This window comes from Miniopterus natalensis, chromosome 19 (assembly GCF_054644295.1).
Source record: "Miniopterus natalensis isolate mMinNat1 chromosome 19, mMinNat1.hap1, whole genome shotgun sequence".
Lineage (NCBI taxonomy): Eukaryota > Metazoa > Chordata > Mammalia > Chiroptera > Miniopteridae > Miniopterus > Miniopterus natalensis.
The window spans coordinates 22628986-22649317 of record NC_142099.1 but is presented as its reverse complement, the minus strand read 5'-3'; the positions used below and the strand labels follow the sequence as shown (position 1 = coordinate 22649317).

The 20332-nt window shown below is 43.2% G+C and overlaps 1 protein-coding gene across 1 annotated transcript in view; it reads right to left on the bottom strand.

Annotated features, from left to right (window-relative positions):
- C19H1orf21 (chromosome 19 C1orf21 homolog) overlaps positions 1-20332 on the bottom strand; it is a 169169-nt gene that overhangs the window by 86030 nt on the left and 62807 nt on the right. The window contains exon 2 of the mRNA XM_087828056.1: positions 17678-17897. Within this exon, the coding sequence (XP_087684182.1) occupies positions 17678-17771 (94 nt within the window). The 5' untranslated portion in view covers positions 17772-17897. The remainder of the gene's footprint in view (positions 1-17677; positions 17898-20332) is intronic.

Sequence of the window (20332 nt, the reverse complement as noted above, 5' to 3'; positions counted from 1 at the left end):
CATTCATCTCTGACAAGCTCTGACAAAAGACACAGAGCTGGCTCCCAACCCAGCCTGGATTCCTCTAGGAACGTACATGCAACAACCTGGGTTTTCTATGGGAGGGTTAATTTCTATGCTGTGTCCTAATAATTCCCAACCAAGGCACAGAAAGAGGGGCGAGGAAGAGGCAGAGCTGCACCCGGAGCGGGAGGGCATGTCCTGACAGGGGGTGATGGAGTCTCAGGAGCCCTGCTCTGGCTGTCCCGTGCTCTGGCTGGCTCTCTGCCCAACAGCCACTGGGACTCCTGAAAAGTTGGAGACCAGCTAAGTCCTCTCTGCTGTTCTTAGTGGGGTTCCTGTTATCTTTAGTGGCCATTCAAGATAAAAGCCCACCCATTAATAACCTTAATAACCTTAACATCCTTCATAATCATTCAAGACAAAAGCCCATCCAGTTGTCCGCCCTCTCCCCTGCTTTGGTTTAATCCTCGTGGTAGCCCTATGAGGCTGGTACAATGAGCCCCTTTCTACAGTCATAGAGATGAGCCCCCGACTGGCTGGTCGAGGGGCAGTGATGGGTCCAAATCCAGGCTGGTTTGAGTCTAGGGAACAAATTTATTGGTGACATGATACAGGTTTAAAGTATGAATGGGTTCAAAAAGGATTTGGACAGATTTGTAAATCACAGAGATAGCAATAAAAGTTATAAAGACATTCAACCTTCATGGGTAACATCGGAGAAAATCTGAGACCCTCCCTGGTCAGGTCTCCGGCGCCTTTCATCAGTGGAAGATACTGTCCCTGTGCCCTTTAAGTTAGAAAATAATGTGACATCCAAGGAACTGCTGTGAACCTTTCCTTCCCATGGCGATTGGAACACCACTGCCTCTAAGAGAAGAAAACTGGTTTTTCTCCAATATAAGGCCAAGTAATTACCGTGAGGCCTTTGCACAAACTTGTTATTTTGAAAGATAACTTCATTCTTAAGGCCTCTGCTATCACTACTGTGGCTCTGGTAGATGATCTTAGTATTAAGACCAACCAGTAAATCAAGGATCTCTTTCTTTACTGGAATGAGGGGGGGGGGGAGAGAGAGAATCGCTTATAGAGCCCCTTAATGTTCTGTAACCAACTCTGACAAAGAGCAACCCGCCTAATACAGCAACTCTATGAAGTAGAACTGTCAGTGTCTCCATCACACAGATGAGGACACCGAGGCCCAGAGCACTCACTCATGTAACTAGCTGCACCATCTAGCGACTGGCCTGGGGCCAGGCCTCGAACCCAGGCAGTGTGACCCAGACTCCAGGCTCTTACTCAGTTTTCCCACACACGAGCAATAAAGTGAATTTCTGATAAAAATTATGTTTGTGTGCTGATTTCATTACAGAACTAGTACAACATGTTATCGCAACTTGTATCCTCTCCTTGAATGAATGTCACCTTTAAGATAAACCTTTTCGGGTCAGGCATTAAAAAAAGACATTATAAAATAGGATCTAAAATAAACATACACAGTGATATTCTTTTCAGGGTAAACTAGAAGGCAGTAGCAGCAACTATGAAAAGGGACTAAAAGACTGTCTCACACGCCCCTTTTTGTGTATGAAATTGATAAAATTCCGCAGTCATCGGGAGAGTCTGAAATGGGAGTTGTTTTTCTAGGACTGGCAATACATTTCTGCTGATTCATGTGTAGTCAGTTCTTCACTGCCATGTCCAAGATCAATAGTCGTGAATTTGTTGGATGGTCGGTCAGGATCAGGAAAATATATGACCATTCCAGAAATTCTTCCCCATCTAATGGATCTATGGCTACCACAGAGTCATCACAAACACTGAACAATTTGGCCAACGGGGGTGTGTGGGTGTGTGTGTGTGTGTGTTATAAAGGACATTTTAATGTTCATCTGATTTAATTTCTTTAATTGGGTTCTGACTTAACTGGATTCTGTGAAGGAAAAGATTCTCAGATAATAACCAGGACAGAGAAAAGCATTAGCACTTGAGTATCTCAGCAACACCCCGTCCCCCCGTCCAGGCACCTCACCATCAGGCCAGATGGGAAGAGCAGAGCTAATGAGAGGACAACAGGGCCCAAACCAGAAAACCCCAAGAGGGCTAGGATGGAGGGGAAAGTGTTGCAGAAGATTAGAGAAAGGGGGAGGTTTATGAGGTAGTAGAAAACAAAAAGTCAACAGACTGGCAGAGAGCTAGGGATTCATGGGCGTCGATTTCAGAATGTCATAGGGTGGTTTATGAATGGGACGTCTCTTTGGGGTTCTTTGACGTTATTCAGTAAAAATGCAAACTACTTTTCAAAGATGTTTAGTGTTTCTTATTAAAAACGTCTCTGGATTGAAGCTGGCTTCCGGGGCTTGACTTGATCGGGGTTATACAACGGTTAGAATTTATTCAGTGGAAGTAAAACCATTCACAGGAATGGGAAGACACCAGATAGAGTCATTTTCAGTTAAAGTCATTCCCAAGTTCACAAGCATCGCTGCTGAACTTGAAATGGGAAAAACACAGCTAAAATATCATTTGTGATAAAATAGTGTAGCTTCTACACTTATAAAAATATGCATGACTGGACTTCTGCTGCAGATCTCATGAAAGAAAGGCTCGTGTTCACGAAGGAAGGTCCTGGGATGCTAGGAAAGGGCTCGCACGTGGGCGCGAGGGAGGCGGAGGGCTCTCCGCTTCTCTCTCTCCTTTTGCAAGTGAGTACCTCCTCTCACAGGAGCTTCATTCGTGTAAAACAAAAGATAAGTTCCAGCTGCTATGCACAGCAAAGTTATTTTCCCCTCAGGGGCTAAAGTGTGTTCTGATGGCGACAAATAATGGCTCTTCAGGAATAATGTGTCTGGGAGAGCTTATTGGTGAGTGACGCAATAAATAAAAACACAGTACCTTCCACAACCTGGGTCGGTTTGAACAAGCCTATTTTAGTAACACATTGTGCTCAATTCGTTTATAAACTACGATAGCGGTTTTGAAGATTTCTCTTTTGGGGAGAGGGGATGAGAGCCAGGGAAGGGAAGAGCCAGGTGAGGGGGAGAGAAAGGGCCAGTAGGAAGGGACCTCTTTGGGCACCTCTGGCTTTCAACCAACTTGCTAAAAATGAAAAGCAAGTCTCGTCTGAAGAGCCTTCACACTCTGGTTGAGGAAGTGATCAGATGCAATGCTGCACAGGAGCACCTGGTCCCAGGAGGTTCTAGAGTCCCGAAGTGGTTCTCCTCACCTGGGCCCTGCCCTGCGCCTACATGCAGCGAGCACTGTCACCTACAGTGAGAACGGAACCGCACTGCTCTGTGTCCCAGCCAGCAGCAAAGGAGCTTGTCCCAAAAAGGTAAAAACACACACATCAAAAGCCATTAATTTAGCATTTTGACCTTATTAATCTTTACAGCCGCATCTTGAAAAAGTCTTTACTTTCACAACACTAGAGTTTCATTTTTCACCCCATGTGGCTAAGGCTGAGAACATGGTCATTGCTTCAGAACTTAAAAACCGTGTGTCCTGTGAACCTCTGACGAGGAGTCGTCTCTGCTAGTACCGAATGCCACCTCCCACTCCCACTCCCAGACTGAGAAACCTGTGGATAATGAAACTCGTATTTAATGGTTCCCCAAATAGATCCTGAACCCGGCTATGTCTCGCTATCTCCACTGATACCTCCCTAGTCCAGACCACGGTCATCTCTTGCCTGAACCAGCCTCTGTTAGCTCCTTCCACTCTTGCTTCTTATGCTCTATTCCCCACATAGCAGCAAGAGTAAGCCTTTAAATTAAAAACCTAAGTCAGACTACATCACTTTCCACTCCCCAAACCCTCTCCTGGCTCTAGTGCAGAATCCAGAGTCCACACGTGAGCTACAGGGCAATGTACACTCCAACCCCAGGATCCCCTCTGAGTCTATCACCCACCACTCTCCTGGCATGAAGACCTTAGGCTTCATCCTGGAACCTACCAGCTGCCACCCTCAGGAATTTGGTCCTGTTGTTCCTCTGCCTGAAACACTGTTCCTGGGCATTCTCAAGGCTCCCTCCCTTTCTTCAGGTCTCTGCTCAAAAAGGTCAACTTACTCAGATGGATCTTCTCCAACCTATGAGTCCAAAATAGCCATCCCGTGACTCTCTCTCCCCTTTTTTATTTTTCTCATGGCTCATCCCCACCTGACAGTGGATTATATGTCTCTGTTTATTTCCTGTGTCACTTCTGAGGAGGTAGACAAAATGAGGGCAGTCATTGTCTTATTACATGTCACATCCACTACTAAAGGCCAATTGAACCATCGCTCAATAAATATTTCTTCACTGAATAATTGCAATTTTTAGAGTTCTATTAGAACTCAAAGCATATTGTTTTTCAATTTTAACGCTTGGCAATTTAACAACTGCACTAGGGGAAATAAGGCAAGAAACAAAGGAGAAAAGCCATGGTCAAAACTAAAAATCTAAACACTTTTTAATAAAGAAAACGTTTCTTGAGTGAAAGGAGGCAATGGGAAGGAAAAGATTAATGAAACAATGTTGTGTTAAATAGCTGACACAATAAATGCCCAAAATACTGGGTACAGCATTAAAAATAAAATCCTATTTCATATGTAGCTTGACTATTCCTTCTTTGGTCATAGATCAAAATCGACAGTGACATTTACACAGTGAAACACGGGTGCCTGCAGCTAGGAGGGAATTCAAATGCAATTTAGCTTGTCTCCAATGTGGTTTTTAAAATGGAAATGAAACGTAATCTAAATGGAGATTTGTCCCAGTTTGGTTTTGTTTCACAATTGGAAAATATTTATTATTTGCATAGATTGCTGTTTTAGCACCATGCCTTTTCACTTCGCCCTTAACCTTGTACCTTCAACTCTTCACAGTTATGCACATAGCTATTGAAAATATATTTTAAATAAAAATTCAAATATCCATTTACATTATAACTTGAGCATGGACTTGAATTACCCTTAAGGAAGTGGGCTGCACAAGTGTCCCCCTCGACCTTCCTCCCTACCCACTAATCCCCTTCCCCAGCACTGGCCCTTCTATCTAGGAGACTTTACTTATGGAACCTTTCAAAAGCTATCAAAGACCATTTTTATTAACAGCTTAAAAATGTGCTGGTAATTAGATATGTTCGCAGGATATTATTTATATATACATTTTTTAAAAATCCTCACCCGAGGATATGTATTTCTTTGATTCTAGAGAGAGGGGAGGGAGAGGAAGGAAATGAGGGAGGGAGAGAGAGACACACATCGATCCAGTGCCCTCCATATGCACCCTGACCAGGAATTGAACCTGCAACCTGGGTATGTGCCCTGACTGGGAATTGAACCTGAGACCCTTGGGTGCATGAGATGATGCTCTAACCAACTGAGCTACACTGGCCAGAGCTATTTATATATACATTTAATATTATAACCATAAGACTATTATCTCTGCTATGCTTTAGAATTTGACTTTCTGTAAGTTTTGACTTTCTCTTGCCCTTTCATAGTCTGGCTGGACCGTTCATTAATAAAACTACTGTACTCTAACCTGAAAGTGACCAGGTTACAGTACGGTAGTTCTTGACAAAGTCAGAAATCTGGGAAATGAAATGTTCTCTTTTTGACTGATTTTGTTTAAAATCACCTTCTGTTATACATTTCATCATCCCTTTCAAATAACAGAACCAAAGTACCCTGCCACCACTTTTACAAAACTTTAAAACAGAAAGTCGGCAGCTTAAATCTCACACTGACTAGCAGGTGCACACCACCAATTTAAGCATTGCTGGGTGAAAGATAAATAAAACCCCAGCCAGACAAGACAGAAGGGGGGACAGTGCCCCTCACACCTCCAACTTTCCCACCTTCTAGCTGGTGGTAATGCTTTGAAGCTATAGAAGGTATTAATAATACTTCTTTTTAATTTTTTTAGAAGAAAAAGATGACATTACGAAGCAATCAACACCTTAGGTGACTCTGGACTATAAAGCTTTTAATTACTGAGCCCTATCACCACCAAGATTTTTTTTTTCTAAAAAAAAAAAAAAAAAAAATCAAAACAGTATGATGTATCATCTTTTCAGTGGCCCCATGGCTTCAGAGAAATGGAGAACACAGAGTCGTGTGAGCTGTCCACAGTCTGGGACCCAAGTAGAACCTTTGGACATTGATGCCCAGCATTCCCACAGCCAACACCTACACGCAATCCACTCACTCCCAAGATGTAGAAACTGAAGCTCAAAGGGGTCACCTTGTAGCAAGTACCCTGGTTGAACCCAGAAGTCCCCAAGATCTCCAGCCACTAAGTCAACAGCTTTCTTATAAACGGGGATGACTAGGCTACAGCCATTTGTTTTTGTCCATTTTAATAAAACCTTTTGCAGTATGCAGCCCACTATGATCTCTAAGAGAAGTTACTTCTGCAAAGAATTACAGTGGAAAGTTTGAGAAGAACCGAGAGATCAAGATTTAAGTCCCAAAAGGTGAGGATGGCTCAATTTAACATTAGTAATGTGACAACTCCTACATCACCCTGCCGATTTCTCTCTTTATGCTCTGAAATGAAGGGCTAGATAAGGCCCACTGGCTAAAAATAAACTTAAAGTGGGGAATTATATCATGGTTATTTCCTACCTTTCAGCTAGTTCTCAAATCTTAAGCAACTTATTGGGTACAGGGCTGAAAACAGGCAAATAAAACCTGATGATGGGACCAGTGTACCAGGGGTTAGCAAAGTTAGCTCTTTCCTCAAAGTCCTGAAGTTCACTGTCATCAGCGATTAAGTGGTGAAGTCAGCGTTGAGAAGTGGGGGACATAAGAGCTTTGTCTTTTTGGACCCTGTGCATATACATTAAATACATATCGTTGTTCGATAAAGGGGGTCATTCCACATGTTCAAGTTTCATACCCAGATATTTTCCATTTAACCTCAGAGAGTTTTAATACAATGCAGTGAACAAGCAGAAATACCCAAACAAGGAGACAAAGCCTCAACTACTATAAACTTTGTTGTCTTCCTATCCCCAAAGTCTAGAGAATTTGGGATTAATTATTCAATACACTGGGGTTTTCATTTGGCCTAAGGGACTGCAGAGCCACACAGAGTCAGACATGCAAATGAGCTCTCAGCCTCCAAAACACAGGCTTGACCTTCCTTCGGTCCAGAAATCAGTCCCCCAGATCCCAGTCAACAGGAGCTGGCTCAGGAAAGGGTGCAAACCAGGGGCTGTCTTCTTACCAGTACTAGTACTAGTGACTGCCGACAACCACCAAAAGAAACTCAGTGTACAACATGGCCCATAGCATGTGTGTGCTCTCTCTTCAGGGCCCTGGAGTACACTGTCACGAATGACTCATGGTGGTGAAGTCGACGCTGAGAGGCTCAGGTCAGAGGACTGTCATCAGTCCACAGGGTTCGGGCCAGGCCCGAAGGCCTTGCATACAACAGGGCTCAGTAAATCAGAGCCTGCTCAATGGCCGGCCTGGCTAGAAAGGAAGACGTGGGTGACCCGATGCTCTGCTCTTCCATCAGCCTGAAAGTTTCTGGACCAGAGGAACTGTATCCTGTACACTTGAAAAATCCCTGATTATGCCGAACACGGCACCTCCTCTTTTTAAAGCACACATCTGTTCACTGCGGTTCGGAAATCAGACCGAGACTCCAAGTGAACATATTTGCTGGGTGAACTTAGGCAAGTTACCGACTTCTCACAGCCTCCGCTCCCTCACCTATAAATGACAGCTGTCATCATCCTTCATATCAGTTCATTACTACCTAACAAGTTATAGATCAGGCACGGCGATATGTTAGACAAGGGCGATGTGTGATGAAATTAGAAGACTTATCTTCAAGAAGTCAACAATGATAAAATGATGATGATTTACTGAAGAGCAGCTAGATTTTTCTCTAAGAAGGAAATGTCTTTATTTTACCATAAGACTTTACTTCTCTCTATCTCTAAAGCAGGCCTATGCTGATTTTCCCCCTGGCCATGGTGCTCGTGGACATCTGTGCCAATGCTCAGCATAGCACTTTGTTTCATGTTTTCAGATGTCTATATTTTGCTGAATTATTTCCTGTGTGTCGTAGATCGTGTTTTTTCTAAAATTGGGTAAACTCTTTGTGGGCAGGTCACCTGACTGTTTCTTTGTCTCCACCACCCACAAGTACACGGGGTCTGCTTATGAGCAATTGGAACCATTTTCGCCTTGTAACTAACTGGCCAATGAACAACCACTAACGGAATTATTATCTCAGGAGTGCTTAATTGGATGAAGCAATTTTCCTCACTGTTGAGAATGCTGTTATCAGAAACACAATTAAACTGTGACACCAATTTATGATCACAAACTACTCAGTTGGAAATATTTAACAGCTGAAGAACACAAGGGAAGGCTGTGTGGGTGAATGGAGGGGCAGGCTGACTCCCGCTCTGTCCCAGGGGCATGGACATGCCATTGCCACCTCCCACTGTGTCCCAATCCTCCCTCTAAAAACTGAAGCAAAGACTTGGGGTTTACCTGCAGCAACAAGTGCCTACATGCCTCTCAAGGCAGGAACTGCCACCGTGGTTTTAGATTTCTTATTTCACCACACATGAAGAATATGTGACATATGACACCTATGGAATCTACTTTGTTGACACTGTCAATGGGCAATAATAAACAGGGACAAACACCACACCGTCATACCCTGGCTTGCCTGTCTGCGATGCCTTAGTGATAGCACAGGCTCGAGGTGGAATTGAGGTCGTGTTCCCACGCTAATATTTCAGGGTCTGTGATGACCTAACCCAAGGTGAGGCTGACCACTCACCTTAAGAAATTAGCAGCAGATCTTCTAGACTTCCTGTTCAGTGTTTTCTAAATGCTCAGCCAGTTTCTGGATCCCTGACATAATTACGATTCCTGAACTGCCTGTGTGAGCTTTGTAGTAGCTTGAAAAAAATTAGTGTACAATCAATTTCCCAATATTTACGACTCTTGAACTAATGTGAGAGTTTCTAAAGTTATTTCCCCACTGGTTTCATAAAGCTTCCCCGTCTCCCCTCAACGTACCTGATGTCCAACGTACCTCTGAGTCTTCCCACCGAAACTCCTGGCCCACCTTGATGCCTTTGTCTGCGATGCATCTTTTAAGACTCAGCTGAGACCTCAGTCATCCTCTTTAACAGTCTTCCCCTAGTCCTGGGATAAGAGGCCCTTCTGCATCATCATCACATGATACTAACATTTTTTGTTGAGATGCCCATCTCTTGTATTATATCAGTTCCTAAAAGGCAGGGACCAGGTTTAATCCATCTTTCTAGCCCCAGTACCTAGCACCTGAGCAGTAGGGAGTGGGTACGTGCTTAGAAGACTGAAAGGAACTGCTAGGTTTTAAAAGAAACCAACAAGGGCCAGTGATCAGACTCTATCTGTTCACCTGGACAAACAAGTCTGTCAGTCAAAGCCCTGTCACCTGGGGCTATTTCCAGTGACAGGCTAGGCTCTCTCCTCTGCGACAGATCTCAGGCTGCCCTGAAAGCCCAAAGGAAAGCCTTTGGGAGATGGAAAAAACATGAAATTATACTTATCAAAATAAATAGTGGTACTGAATGATCCATGTTAACCATGAAAGATTTAGATCATGCAGCAAAATACAGAGAAGAATTAAGAACCACCTGAAACCCCACAATAAAGAGCTTGCCACTATTCATGTTTTGGCGAACAGCCTTCCAAACATTTCTTTTATGCAAAGAATTCTGCACATATTCTACACAAAGCAAACTGGCAAACAAGATGTGCTGTGTAAAACCTTTCATAGTTTTTATTTAATAACATGCTCTGGACCTCTTTCCACCTCGATAAATATGGAGCACCTCCATCTTTAATGGCTGTATTCAATGCCCAGAGGTGGGCAAAAGAAGCTCAATAATAATAGTAAATAACACAATAATTAATAAAGAATAATACAAGAATAAACTCTGTTCTGTGTACTCACAACTGTGAATCTACTTTCGCCCACTCTTGTATGTTTCATCAGTGAGAAAGACCCTTGAGCATACAGGTCTCACCCCTGTCCAATTATCACCTCATGATAAATCCCTAGAAGTGGCACGGATGGAGCAAAGGGCATTCTCATTTAAATTATATATGTATTACTATCTGGGGCCCCAGAAAAATAGTTCTGGTTTGACATTAGCAGTGATAGCATGAGGCAGATGCCTGTTCCTGCCAATTTGAGCAGTGAAAAATGTTTTGTTTTTGCTTTGGTGGTTTGTGTGTGTGTTTTATTTGATTATTAAGAAGTTGAATATCTTTTTGCATGTTTATTGTCCTTTTGTGTTTTTTTCTTTTTCATTTGCCTGATCACAAACTTAGCCCATTTCTCCACTGGAATGTTAGTTCTTTCCTTATAGATTTTTAAGAGGCTGTTTGTATTAGTCACGTTAACCTTATTTGTTTTGCAAATATTATCCTTTTAACAGTTTGACATTTGTCTTTTAACTTCCTTTATGGTAGTTTGTTAGTTTGTTGCCATGCAGAGATTTAAAAATTGTATGTAGTCTAATTTATCGATCTTTCTTTATTGAATTTATTGGGGTGACACTGGTTAACAAAATTTTACGTGTTTTAGGTGCGCAATTCCACAGCACATCATCTGTACACTGTGTTGTGTGCTCACCACCCCAAGTGTATCAACCTTTCTTTGATGGCATTGGATTTTGTGGCATTAGAAAGGAGACATTTTGCAACCTAAGGTTATATAAACATTCCTGTATTTTTGATAGTACTTATATGATTTCATATTTTATAGTTCAATCTTTAGATTCATCTGAAAAACTCTTGTATGAAGAGATGAGTCAGGGAATTCAATTTTTAATATACTTGTGAATAACAAAATATTTTTGAAGACTGAAATGTGAATTGAAATGGTACCTAATTTGTACACCTTTTCATTTCAGTTAGTCATGGATGCATTTATCAAATTATAATCGCTGAGGGCACCATCTGCGTCTGTGGCCTCTTGGTTTCTCCATGGTGCTTCCCAAAGAAACGCCCTTACTTCTATAGACATCCCTGCCCTACAGCATAAACCCAAGAGTAGGAAAATGCTGAGTCAAACCACACACACACACAGATTTATGCTTGATAAGTGAAAATATATTTGTTAACTTCCATGGTAGGATTATTTTTTAAAATCACACTTTTATAGTAATAAGGCATAGTATTATATTCACTACTCTTAAATCATACGCTTTAGTGTTTTGATTTAAAGACACACACGCACACACCTTACACAGAATAGAAGCTGGTCTAGGTCAAAACAGAGAAAGAACATATTTACCAAATACAGAGATAAGTATTATGTGGATAACTGATAAGCTTTTTAAGTTGAGAGAACTGCACATTTGTTATCAAGGTTGCTGCTATGATGATGACAGTAATGAATGGCAGTCATTCTGCGTGTCATGTGGCAAGTCCTACTCTAAGGGCTTGACATACACTGATACATGTAAGTCTCAAAACTGTCCTCTGAAGGCAGGTAAGCACTAGGATTGCCCAAACTACACAGAAAGGGAAACTGAAGGCAAAGAGAGTCTCAGTAATTTGCCAAGACTGCATGTTGGTGAGTAGCTGAGCGAGGATTTGAAACCAGTTTGCCAGATTCCAGGCCCATGCATTTCCCATGACAGTGAAGTTCAGGCCCACTGGAAATAGCCCTAATTACTGCAATAGAGTCTCCAGACATCCTCATTACTGCTGAGGCTGAGCTGGAGCAGCCAGTTAGCAATTACTTCCCCAGGACTCCTGAGCGAAGAAGGCTGGTTTGGATATTTAATGGGAATGATAGAAATTTTATTCCAGAGAGGAAATCTCCCTTAGTCAAGAGTCAGCATCTTCCACAGGGAATATAGTCAATAACACTGTAATAACTATGAATGGTGTCACATGGGTACCAGACTTGCTGGAGCGATCACTTCGTAAGTTATATAAATACCTAATCACTATTTTGTACACCTGAAAACTAATATAATAGTGAATGTCAACTGTAACTGAAAAATAAAACAAAAAGAGTCAGCATCCTTGATTCCAGCCACAGTCCCACTTCTTTAGTTAACTGAACCGGCATAACTCTTAGCTTCAGCTTCCTTTTGTATCCAGGGGGGAAAATAATAGTAATCACATAGAAAAAGGCCTTATAAACTGGAAAATATGAGTTGAACTGTTGTGCTTTTGATGTAAGAACTCAGGGGCAAAACAAACAGCCACATTTAAGGCTCCAGGGACAGAAGGGAGGTGCTATGCATCTCCATGGAGGAAAGCCAGGGCCTCATCGATGTCTAAGCACCAGATAAGTGCTGCTAGGTAGGTGCTACCACGTGGGAGGTTATGGCAAAACAGGTCCTTTCTGCCACATCAGCCAGGACCCCAGGAAGAAGCCATTGCTTTGAATTTCTGAATTCTGTAATGTCACTAGGGAGAAAACAACTCTGAGAAGTGCTAGGGGTGAAGAAATCCTCCCCCCTGCTCTCTTATTGCTGAGTCACTTTTTTAGAACTCCCCCCAGCACAGAACAAGCCTTGCCTATAGCTCCGGTCCCCTGTGTCTTTGGTGCCAGGAGGCCAGGAGGCACCCAGCAGCATCTTCACTGCCTCCTCCAATGCCAAGTTCATTCTTATTTTCTGCCTGCAGAGGGGCTCCAGGCAGCTACAGAGAAGACCAGGCACCTAGTGGGGCAAGAGCCATCGAAGGAAACCCTCAAGACAAAACCAAAGGGGCATCACCAAGGGCCCTGCCACATGTCCCTGCCAATGGTCTCTGAGAACTCAGAGGTCCCCTCATTGTGCAATCAGGCTGCCTCAAAGCCATGTGACAAAGGTCCTATTTTCCACTTTTCTTGATCTCACATGAAGAGAAGAGGCTCACGATACTGGTTGGCATGGGGAGGAAAATTGCACTTGGATTTTTCCTTTTTTAAATATAGAAAGCATCGAGCGTTTCTTGACTTTCTGTCATAGAAGATTTTTCCATCCTGACTCTACCCTAGCCAGATTGAATATGCACCAGGGGGCATCTAGCAGGGTATATTGCTTCATCTAAGTTAGGGTGAAGTTTGGAAAAAGAGCAGGATTTAAGGAGATGAAGGCAGGAGAAAGGGCCTGTGCCAGGCAGAGGTGATGGTGGAGCGGAGGGCCTGGGGGATAGAGAGTGTGTGAGGAGGTCACAGGGCGAGCTGTCCAGTCTGGCTGGAGAACAGGGAATGTGATGGACAGAGCATGAAACGGGGCTGCAAAGGTGGGCGTGAGCCATTTTCAGGGGTCTTGGATGTTCACTAAGGATTTAGGATTTTACTGGCTAAGAACTGGGCACAATACAAAGTTCTGGGGCAGGAGCGCTAACATGACAGAGGTGTACTCTAGAAATATCCGACACAATCTGACATGGTGCAAAAAATGGACATTTAAAAACAAGCAAAGAAGCAAACAAACCATAAAGGGGGTTAATGGAGATCAGTTGAGAGGACACAGCACTATTCTGGGGTATGGGCTACACCAACCTAAACACTGTGATTCTGGAGAAAGTGAAATTCATAGCATCTGGGAACTGGACAGACCAAGTCCTCAGGTTGAAAGCCTTTTCAAGACTGGTGACCTTGCCTGGCCAGTGTGACTCAGCGGTTGAGTATTGACCTATGATCCAGGAGACTGTGGTTTGATTGGTCAGGACACATGCCCAGGAACATGCCCACGTTGTGGCTCTATCCCCAGCAAGGGGTATGCAGGAGGCAGCTGATCAATGACTCTCACCACTGATGTTTCTATCTCTCCCTCTCCCTTCCTCTCTCTGAAATCAATAAAAACATATTAAAAAAAAAAGACAAAAAAAAAAAAAGACTGGTGACCTTCATGCAAATAGGAAAGTCAATATAACTAAAGGGTTTTCCCCTCTTGGGGATGAGCTCGGAAGAGATAATTATCTCAGGTTTGACATTTCATTTCCCTAATAAGACCTGAATCTGTTCTATGCACCTGCTTTAATAGACTAAGTGGATGACTGTTGAAAGAAATCCAATAAGCACCTGGCTTTCCTTAGAACTTGCTTAACTAGTTCATGATAACTTGAACCTGTTGGTCACTTATTTTATGAAGCTGGCCTTGGCAATCTGCTCAGCTGTCCTCTGAATGACCTCGCAGATCTGCTGACCATTTTTCACATCTGCCCTGACCAATAAGGGAAAGAAATTCCCATCTGGAGATGAGCTTCTGGCCTGGATTTTACTTCTGAAAGGGCCACAGTAAGTAAGGCATGACTCTAGAGCTAAAACTTTTTATGCTTCAATATTTAAAGTGAAAGAAAGCCTATAGGTAAATATCAGTGATAAATTTCCTTGTCAATAACCTGAATTCTCTGAAATCTAGATCTAGAAATCAAGACGCCCATGTCCCACTTAATCCTCAACGGTGGCATATTCTACATAAATTCTGTCTCACACATTTGGAGTGAATAGGTCTCCTAAATAAACCAAAATATCACAGAGACCAAACTGCTTCATAAAAACAGAAGTTACCATTTGTAAAAACACACTGCTTATCAATGCTTGTCCAAGCGTCCTTGGAAGCTACAAAATTAAATTAACACCTTTATGAAAAGGATTGAATGTGTCACACACATACTTCGGAGCCGACCCCAAATACACCATGCTTCACAGGCTCTGTCAACGCTTCGACAGCACGTGGTAGTAATGTTTTTCAACATTTAAAACACCGAGCTTTTAAAAAGTGAATGAGGCCACTTTTATTTAGTGAAAAAGAGATGAGTGATTTAGGAAGCCGAATCTAACTGTCCAGGTTGCAATATAATCTGGTGAGTTCTCTTTGCCTCTCTCCATGGGTGTGGCAACCAATCTCCAAAGACGGCCCCCAACAACTCTTCCCCCTCCCTGTGGCACCGATGCGGGAGACGGGGAGCCTTTGTTCTCCCTTGACCCTGGATGCATCTTGTGACTTGTGCCAAAAGTGACATTCTTGGATTTTTGAACCCAGGTCTTAAGAGGTTGACAGCTTCCACTTTATCTCTTGGAGGCACACCCACGTGAAATTTGGACTCCCCAGCTGGGAAGGGAGGCCTAGGGGACAGGGAGGCCTGAAGCACTGTTGGCCAGTTGAGCCCAGATGAGCCCAGCTGAGCTCCCAGCTGGATGCAGCTGCATGACTGAGCCTAGTCAAAAACAGCAGATGAACCCCAGGCACCCCATAGATTCATGAGAAATAATAAATCGGGGCTGCTTCAAGCCACTAAGTTTGGGGCCCTTTGTTACACATGGCAATAGATCACTGAAACAAGGGGTGGCAAAAGGTATCAAATGGTTAAAAGTGGGCTAGCTCTCCCACTCACCCGTGACCATCTGCGACCATATCGGGCATTGCTCGCAAGCTAATTTCAGTGGAGAAACTCAGACAGGACCTGCTCTTGTCATATTCAAGCACCAGCATTCGGCAGTATCTAGACGCTGGCATTGACGTGCACACTGGGCTCTGACAATTCTCGCCCCAGGCCCTTGTAGGACTGGAAAAACTACGTCCCTTGACTGGTTTAGGAAGCTCCCTGCCTCCTTGTGTTCCTGCAAATGTTTATTAGAGAGAATACAATGTGACAAATGCAGGAGCGACTAAAACTTCGTAATGAGTATTAGGAGGGTAAAGAGAAGTTAGCAGAGGCCTCGGCTGCACTTCATGGCATGCGAATGGATGGCACGGAGCCACACAGACTGGGCAGGCTCAAGGCGGACTAAATTATCAGCCCCAATTCTTGACCTTTCTCTACATCTACACCCTTGAAGTGAATGTTCTGTGGTTGGATGTACTTCTCTGTCTCTTGTCTTTCAAACTGTGACTTGAATGTTGGGATCAGTGCCGGTGTGCCAGCTCTAAGCCCAAGTTTAAGCGGCATCTTGTATCTGGCTTGCAAAAGGAGGGCATGCCCCCTTGGCTCCCTGGTCCCAGGAGGAAGCTGAAAGACCTGGGGCAGAGCCACTCCAACTGACCCACCACCTTGAGATTGGGAAAGACTGCTTATTGTTGAAAGCCACTGAGATCCTGAGGCAACAGTTGCCTAACACAAAGCTCCTTCATTAAATGCAAACATTTGCAAAATACAAATGGCACTTTAGGACAATAGAAAGCCTTCTTGGCTATAAAAGTTGTAACTAAATTAGCAAATGGACATTTAGGTGCCAATGAGCCGTTTTCCCAGAAACTGTGGTTTCAATGATCTAGATTCTGGTTTTATTAAGATGTTATGTTCCTCTTCTCCACAGCTCTAAATCCTATTTAATCACCACTAGAAGCAAATTCGTTCCAGGCAACAAGTACTTCTTTTTAAAACAAAACAAAATCCTCTCCCTGTGTACACTCGTCCACCTCAAGCAGAGAATTGGCCGTTCCACGGCAATCCCAGCTCTTCACCCCGGAACAAACCAACCGTGACAGTGGGTCAAAAACTAGAGGCTCTAAATGCAGAATTGTGTGACAGGGGCAACTTCAGCTGACTGCATGCAAACATTATTTCAACAAGGTTCTTCAACGAACAAGAGCTGAAGAGGTGCTTTTATGAATACAAGTGGCGTATAAATGTCAAGTAGTGTGTATTATTGTTCAACAAAAGCTGCTTCATCTGCCTTGTACTAACTGGAATTTTGCGCTAACACACAGGCACCCTTCATCAGAGCAATACTTGATCTTCCAAGGAACAAACTTAAGATCAGGTGAACTCAAAAGCCTAGAAGTGGCCAGGCAGGTAAAGTCAATGGTCAGTGAGTGAACTGGGCTTGATGTGCGATTGCAGGGGAGGCCTAGTGGTTCACTGGGGACCACAGCTTGATGAAGGGAAAACCCCTACCCACCCTGCTGACTGTTACCTCCAGGAAAGAAGACCCAGTGTTGCCAGATCTTCTGAAGAAACTTGTGAAAAATCCTGATTTTTAAAGGCCGTCTGGATTTTCATTTTAGAATTCTTTGGGAATCAAAGAAAATGTACAGGGTGTCCCCCCAAAAATGTATACACACTTTAATAACTGACAGCTCAATTCTGAAAATGAAATATATTTTAATAAACACTGTTCAAAGTATGTGTATACATTTTGGGGGGACACTCTATATTTGCAGGCCAGATGTGGCCATGGGTTGTCAGTTCGTGACCTTCGCATTAGATGTTCTACAGTCACCTTGAAATGTCATAGAAAAGCTAAAAGATGACTATTAAATTCACTGTATTTGTAGTTTCGAATCGGAAATTTTATCATTCACATAGAGAGTAACTGTCTATTAAGGCCGAAAAAGACCTCACTCTCTCATTTATAAATCCTCACTCTCTCCACTTTTGGACCCGTTTTCAATCTTACAGTTCTCTACCAGGACACCCTGTAGATGCTGGCCTGCCCACACACTTATTTAAGTGTTGAGAGTTACTGAAAACTTGATTTAAATGCTAGCTTCTGCATAAAGCCTCCATGACCCTCCTTGAAGTCCCCCAAGTATAAGTGACAATGAAAATTGTCCAGTGTATGAGATCTGCTTTGATTTCTCTCACATCTCATCAGCCCTTTCCCAGCACCCCCCAGATGGCATAACACCGTAACACTACAAGGACTGACCCCCTGGAAAGTGAAAGGCCTGGATCAACAGGTCAAGTTTGAAGGTGAAGGGCACTCACCGCCAAACACATCTCCATTCTGGTAGCTCTTCCCTTTCTGGGCTTCCTCTTCATTTTGAACAGTAGCAACATGCTTGGCGGAGGCACAGCCCATAGTCTCATTCGCTCAGCTTCAGCCGGGCTGAACTGCAAATCATCTCTACAGACACGGGGACATTTTTCTTCTCTTTAAACGCGAAGAAAATCGACCTTCCTGCTGAGTCGGTCAAGATGTGCGCACCTGCAAGAAGCAAAAGCTAGATCAGAACGCGTGAGACGAAACCCACGTCTGGGTGTCTTGTCATGTTGTGCGACCAGCAATGCACTAGAACCCCCTGCACGGCCTCCCTGTGCTGGGGGTGCGACTGGGCCCTGCAGAACACAGGGCAGCACGGACCGTCCCTCCCAGCCCCGCTCAGCAAGCAAGAGCAGAAGGCATGGCCCCTGCACCTCACGGGGCTGAACTTCTTGAGGAGATGCAACAATATATACTTATTTAGTTATTCGACCAAATATCTGAGCACTGCTACTTGGCACACATATGCATGCATGTTTGCTAATGTTCTGGAATATCAGAAACCTTCAGAGGAAGGAAACACGCTCATGAGATGCACATCATTTGGGAGGCTGGAAAAAGTCCTCCACCTTCCCCATCCTGTTCTGCAGGCCTGACCTTCTCAGCTCCTCAGCTTTTGCCAGGAGGAGGCGGCCTTCCTCCTCAGGCTGAACCATGGGCTAGTTAACACATCTGGTGGGTTAATTCAGTATTTTATTTTACCTGAGGTGACACTGTCCTGGAGAATGAAGGAAGGAGATGAGGGCAAGGACTTCAACTCATTTTCTGCTTAGTTAGCTGAATCTTTTAAGAACTGAGCAAATGTAGGAATGCGAAGAAAACAAGGCAGTTGTCTATCTCTTTCAGAGCCTTGTGCCTTAAGTTGATCTCTGATACAGGCTGAAAGAGTATTTATGGATAAATCACAAAGGAGATAATCCCCTAGTTAAGTGAATTTTACCTTCCCCTGCCCTGTCCAAGGTCATGACACAAATTCTCAGGGTTTGCTCTGCCCAGCTTGCTCATTTTTATTTATTTTGTTCTTTCATTATCCTTACCCAGCCATTGCATTATTGTAGATGACTTATTCCAATCTTACAGATGTTTCCTTTGGACCATCTATCCATTCCTTCGTCTGCATCCATCCCATCGTGCTACAGGCCCTCACCTCCTCACATTCACGGCAGAGGAAAGAAGCACCAAATCACTGCTCTTAATTTTCGTTAGCACCCTCCTCTCATGACCCTCCTCTCCCCTTCACAAAGAATTGATGCCTCTCAGTCTCAAGAACAGAGCTACCAAAACGCAGCTGCAGGCTTTCTCTTCCAACAAGACTGCTGCCCCTGAGCCCTTCCTAGAGCATGAGTGACATGTATCCATAGATGTCATGAAATCCAGTCATTTCCACCATAAGATCTCAGCAAAGGGAGTTTTTCAAATTAGCATAACATTACAAGTTCATTCTAAATAAGTCTAATAAATGAACTTAGATACAAAGGTAATGATCTTAAACTGAGCCAAGCAAATGCAAATTTCAGTATTGACTCTGTGGCTACAACACTAGCCAAGTCTTTATATAGTTTTCAGACTATGTCCCATCACTGGTTATATGAAGTCATTCACAGGAAGTATAAGGCTAGTTGGTGAAGTTTTACAAACAAGGAAGATTTTTTTCCCCTCTAGATAGTCAGTGCTTATCACTTTTCTACATTATTAGGAACCGTGTGTTAATATATTTTCATGGTTTTAAAGCTATGTGGAACACACATACATACACACACACCCCGATTCTTATGATATTTAGCAGTAATGCCATTAAGGAAACAGTACTTTGATATCATGGTGTATTCATACTGGCCTGTAAAGCTTAGGGACTTGATGGGGTAGAGTGCTCACATTTACTCTAAAAAATCCACACAATACAGTGTAGTAAACGCCATGATGGAAGTTTCACAAGAATCGATGACAATGCATAATTCAAAAAAGGTAAATTAAATTATGACTGGGCAAAGGCAGGATTAAACAACGAAGTGGTATCTTGTAGGGTCTTAAAAGTTTGGTAGAAATTTGTCAGGCTGAGAGGATGTCTGGGCTAAGATACTAACTAGACTGTGGAAGAGCACAGCGTGTGTGTGGTGTGTGTGTGTGTGTGTGTGTGTGTGTTTTCATAGGGGTCAAGGTGGGGAGGGGCGGGAAAGAAGACTGCACAGCTGATGCTTTGTGGAGGGCCTGGAGGAGGCCTTGCTAACTTTATCCCATTTAAAGAGAAACTATAAAATGTCATAAGACAGAGAAAGCCTTTCTCATTCCAAATTTTTGTATAATAAAACATGGGATCTCTTTATTTATTTTTAAATTTATTGGGGTGACATTGGTTAATAAAATTATGTTTCAAGTGTACAATTCTACGATACATCATTTGTATGTTGTACTGTGTGCCCGCCACCCGAAGTCAAATCTCCTTCCGTCACCATACACTTTCTGATCCAAATCTGAGCATATTTTGAGAGATATTAAATTAGTAGTGTCAACATCCATTCTGTCAATTGGTCATGGTTGGTGAAGAAACATCACTGAAATAGGAGTCAGAAGAATGACAGAAGACGGACTCAGTTCTAAGG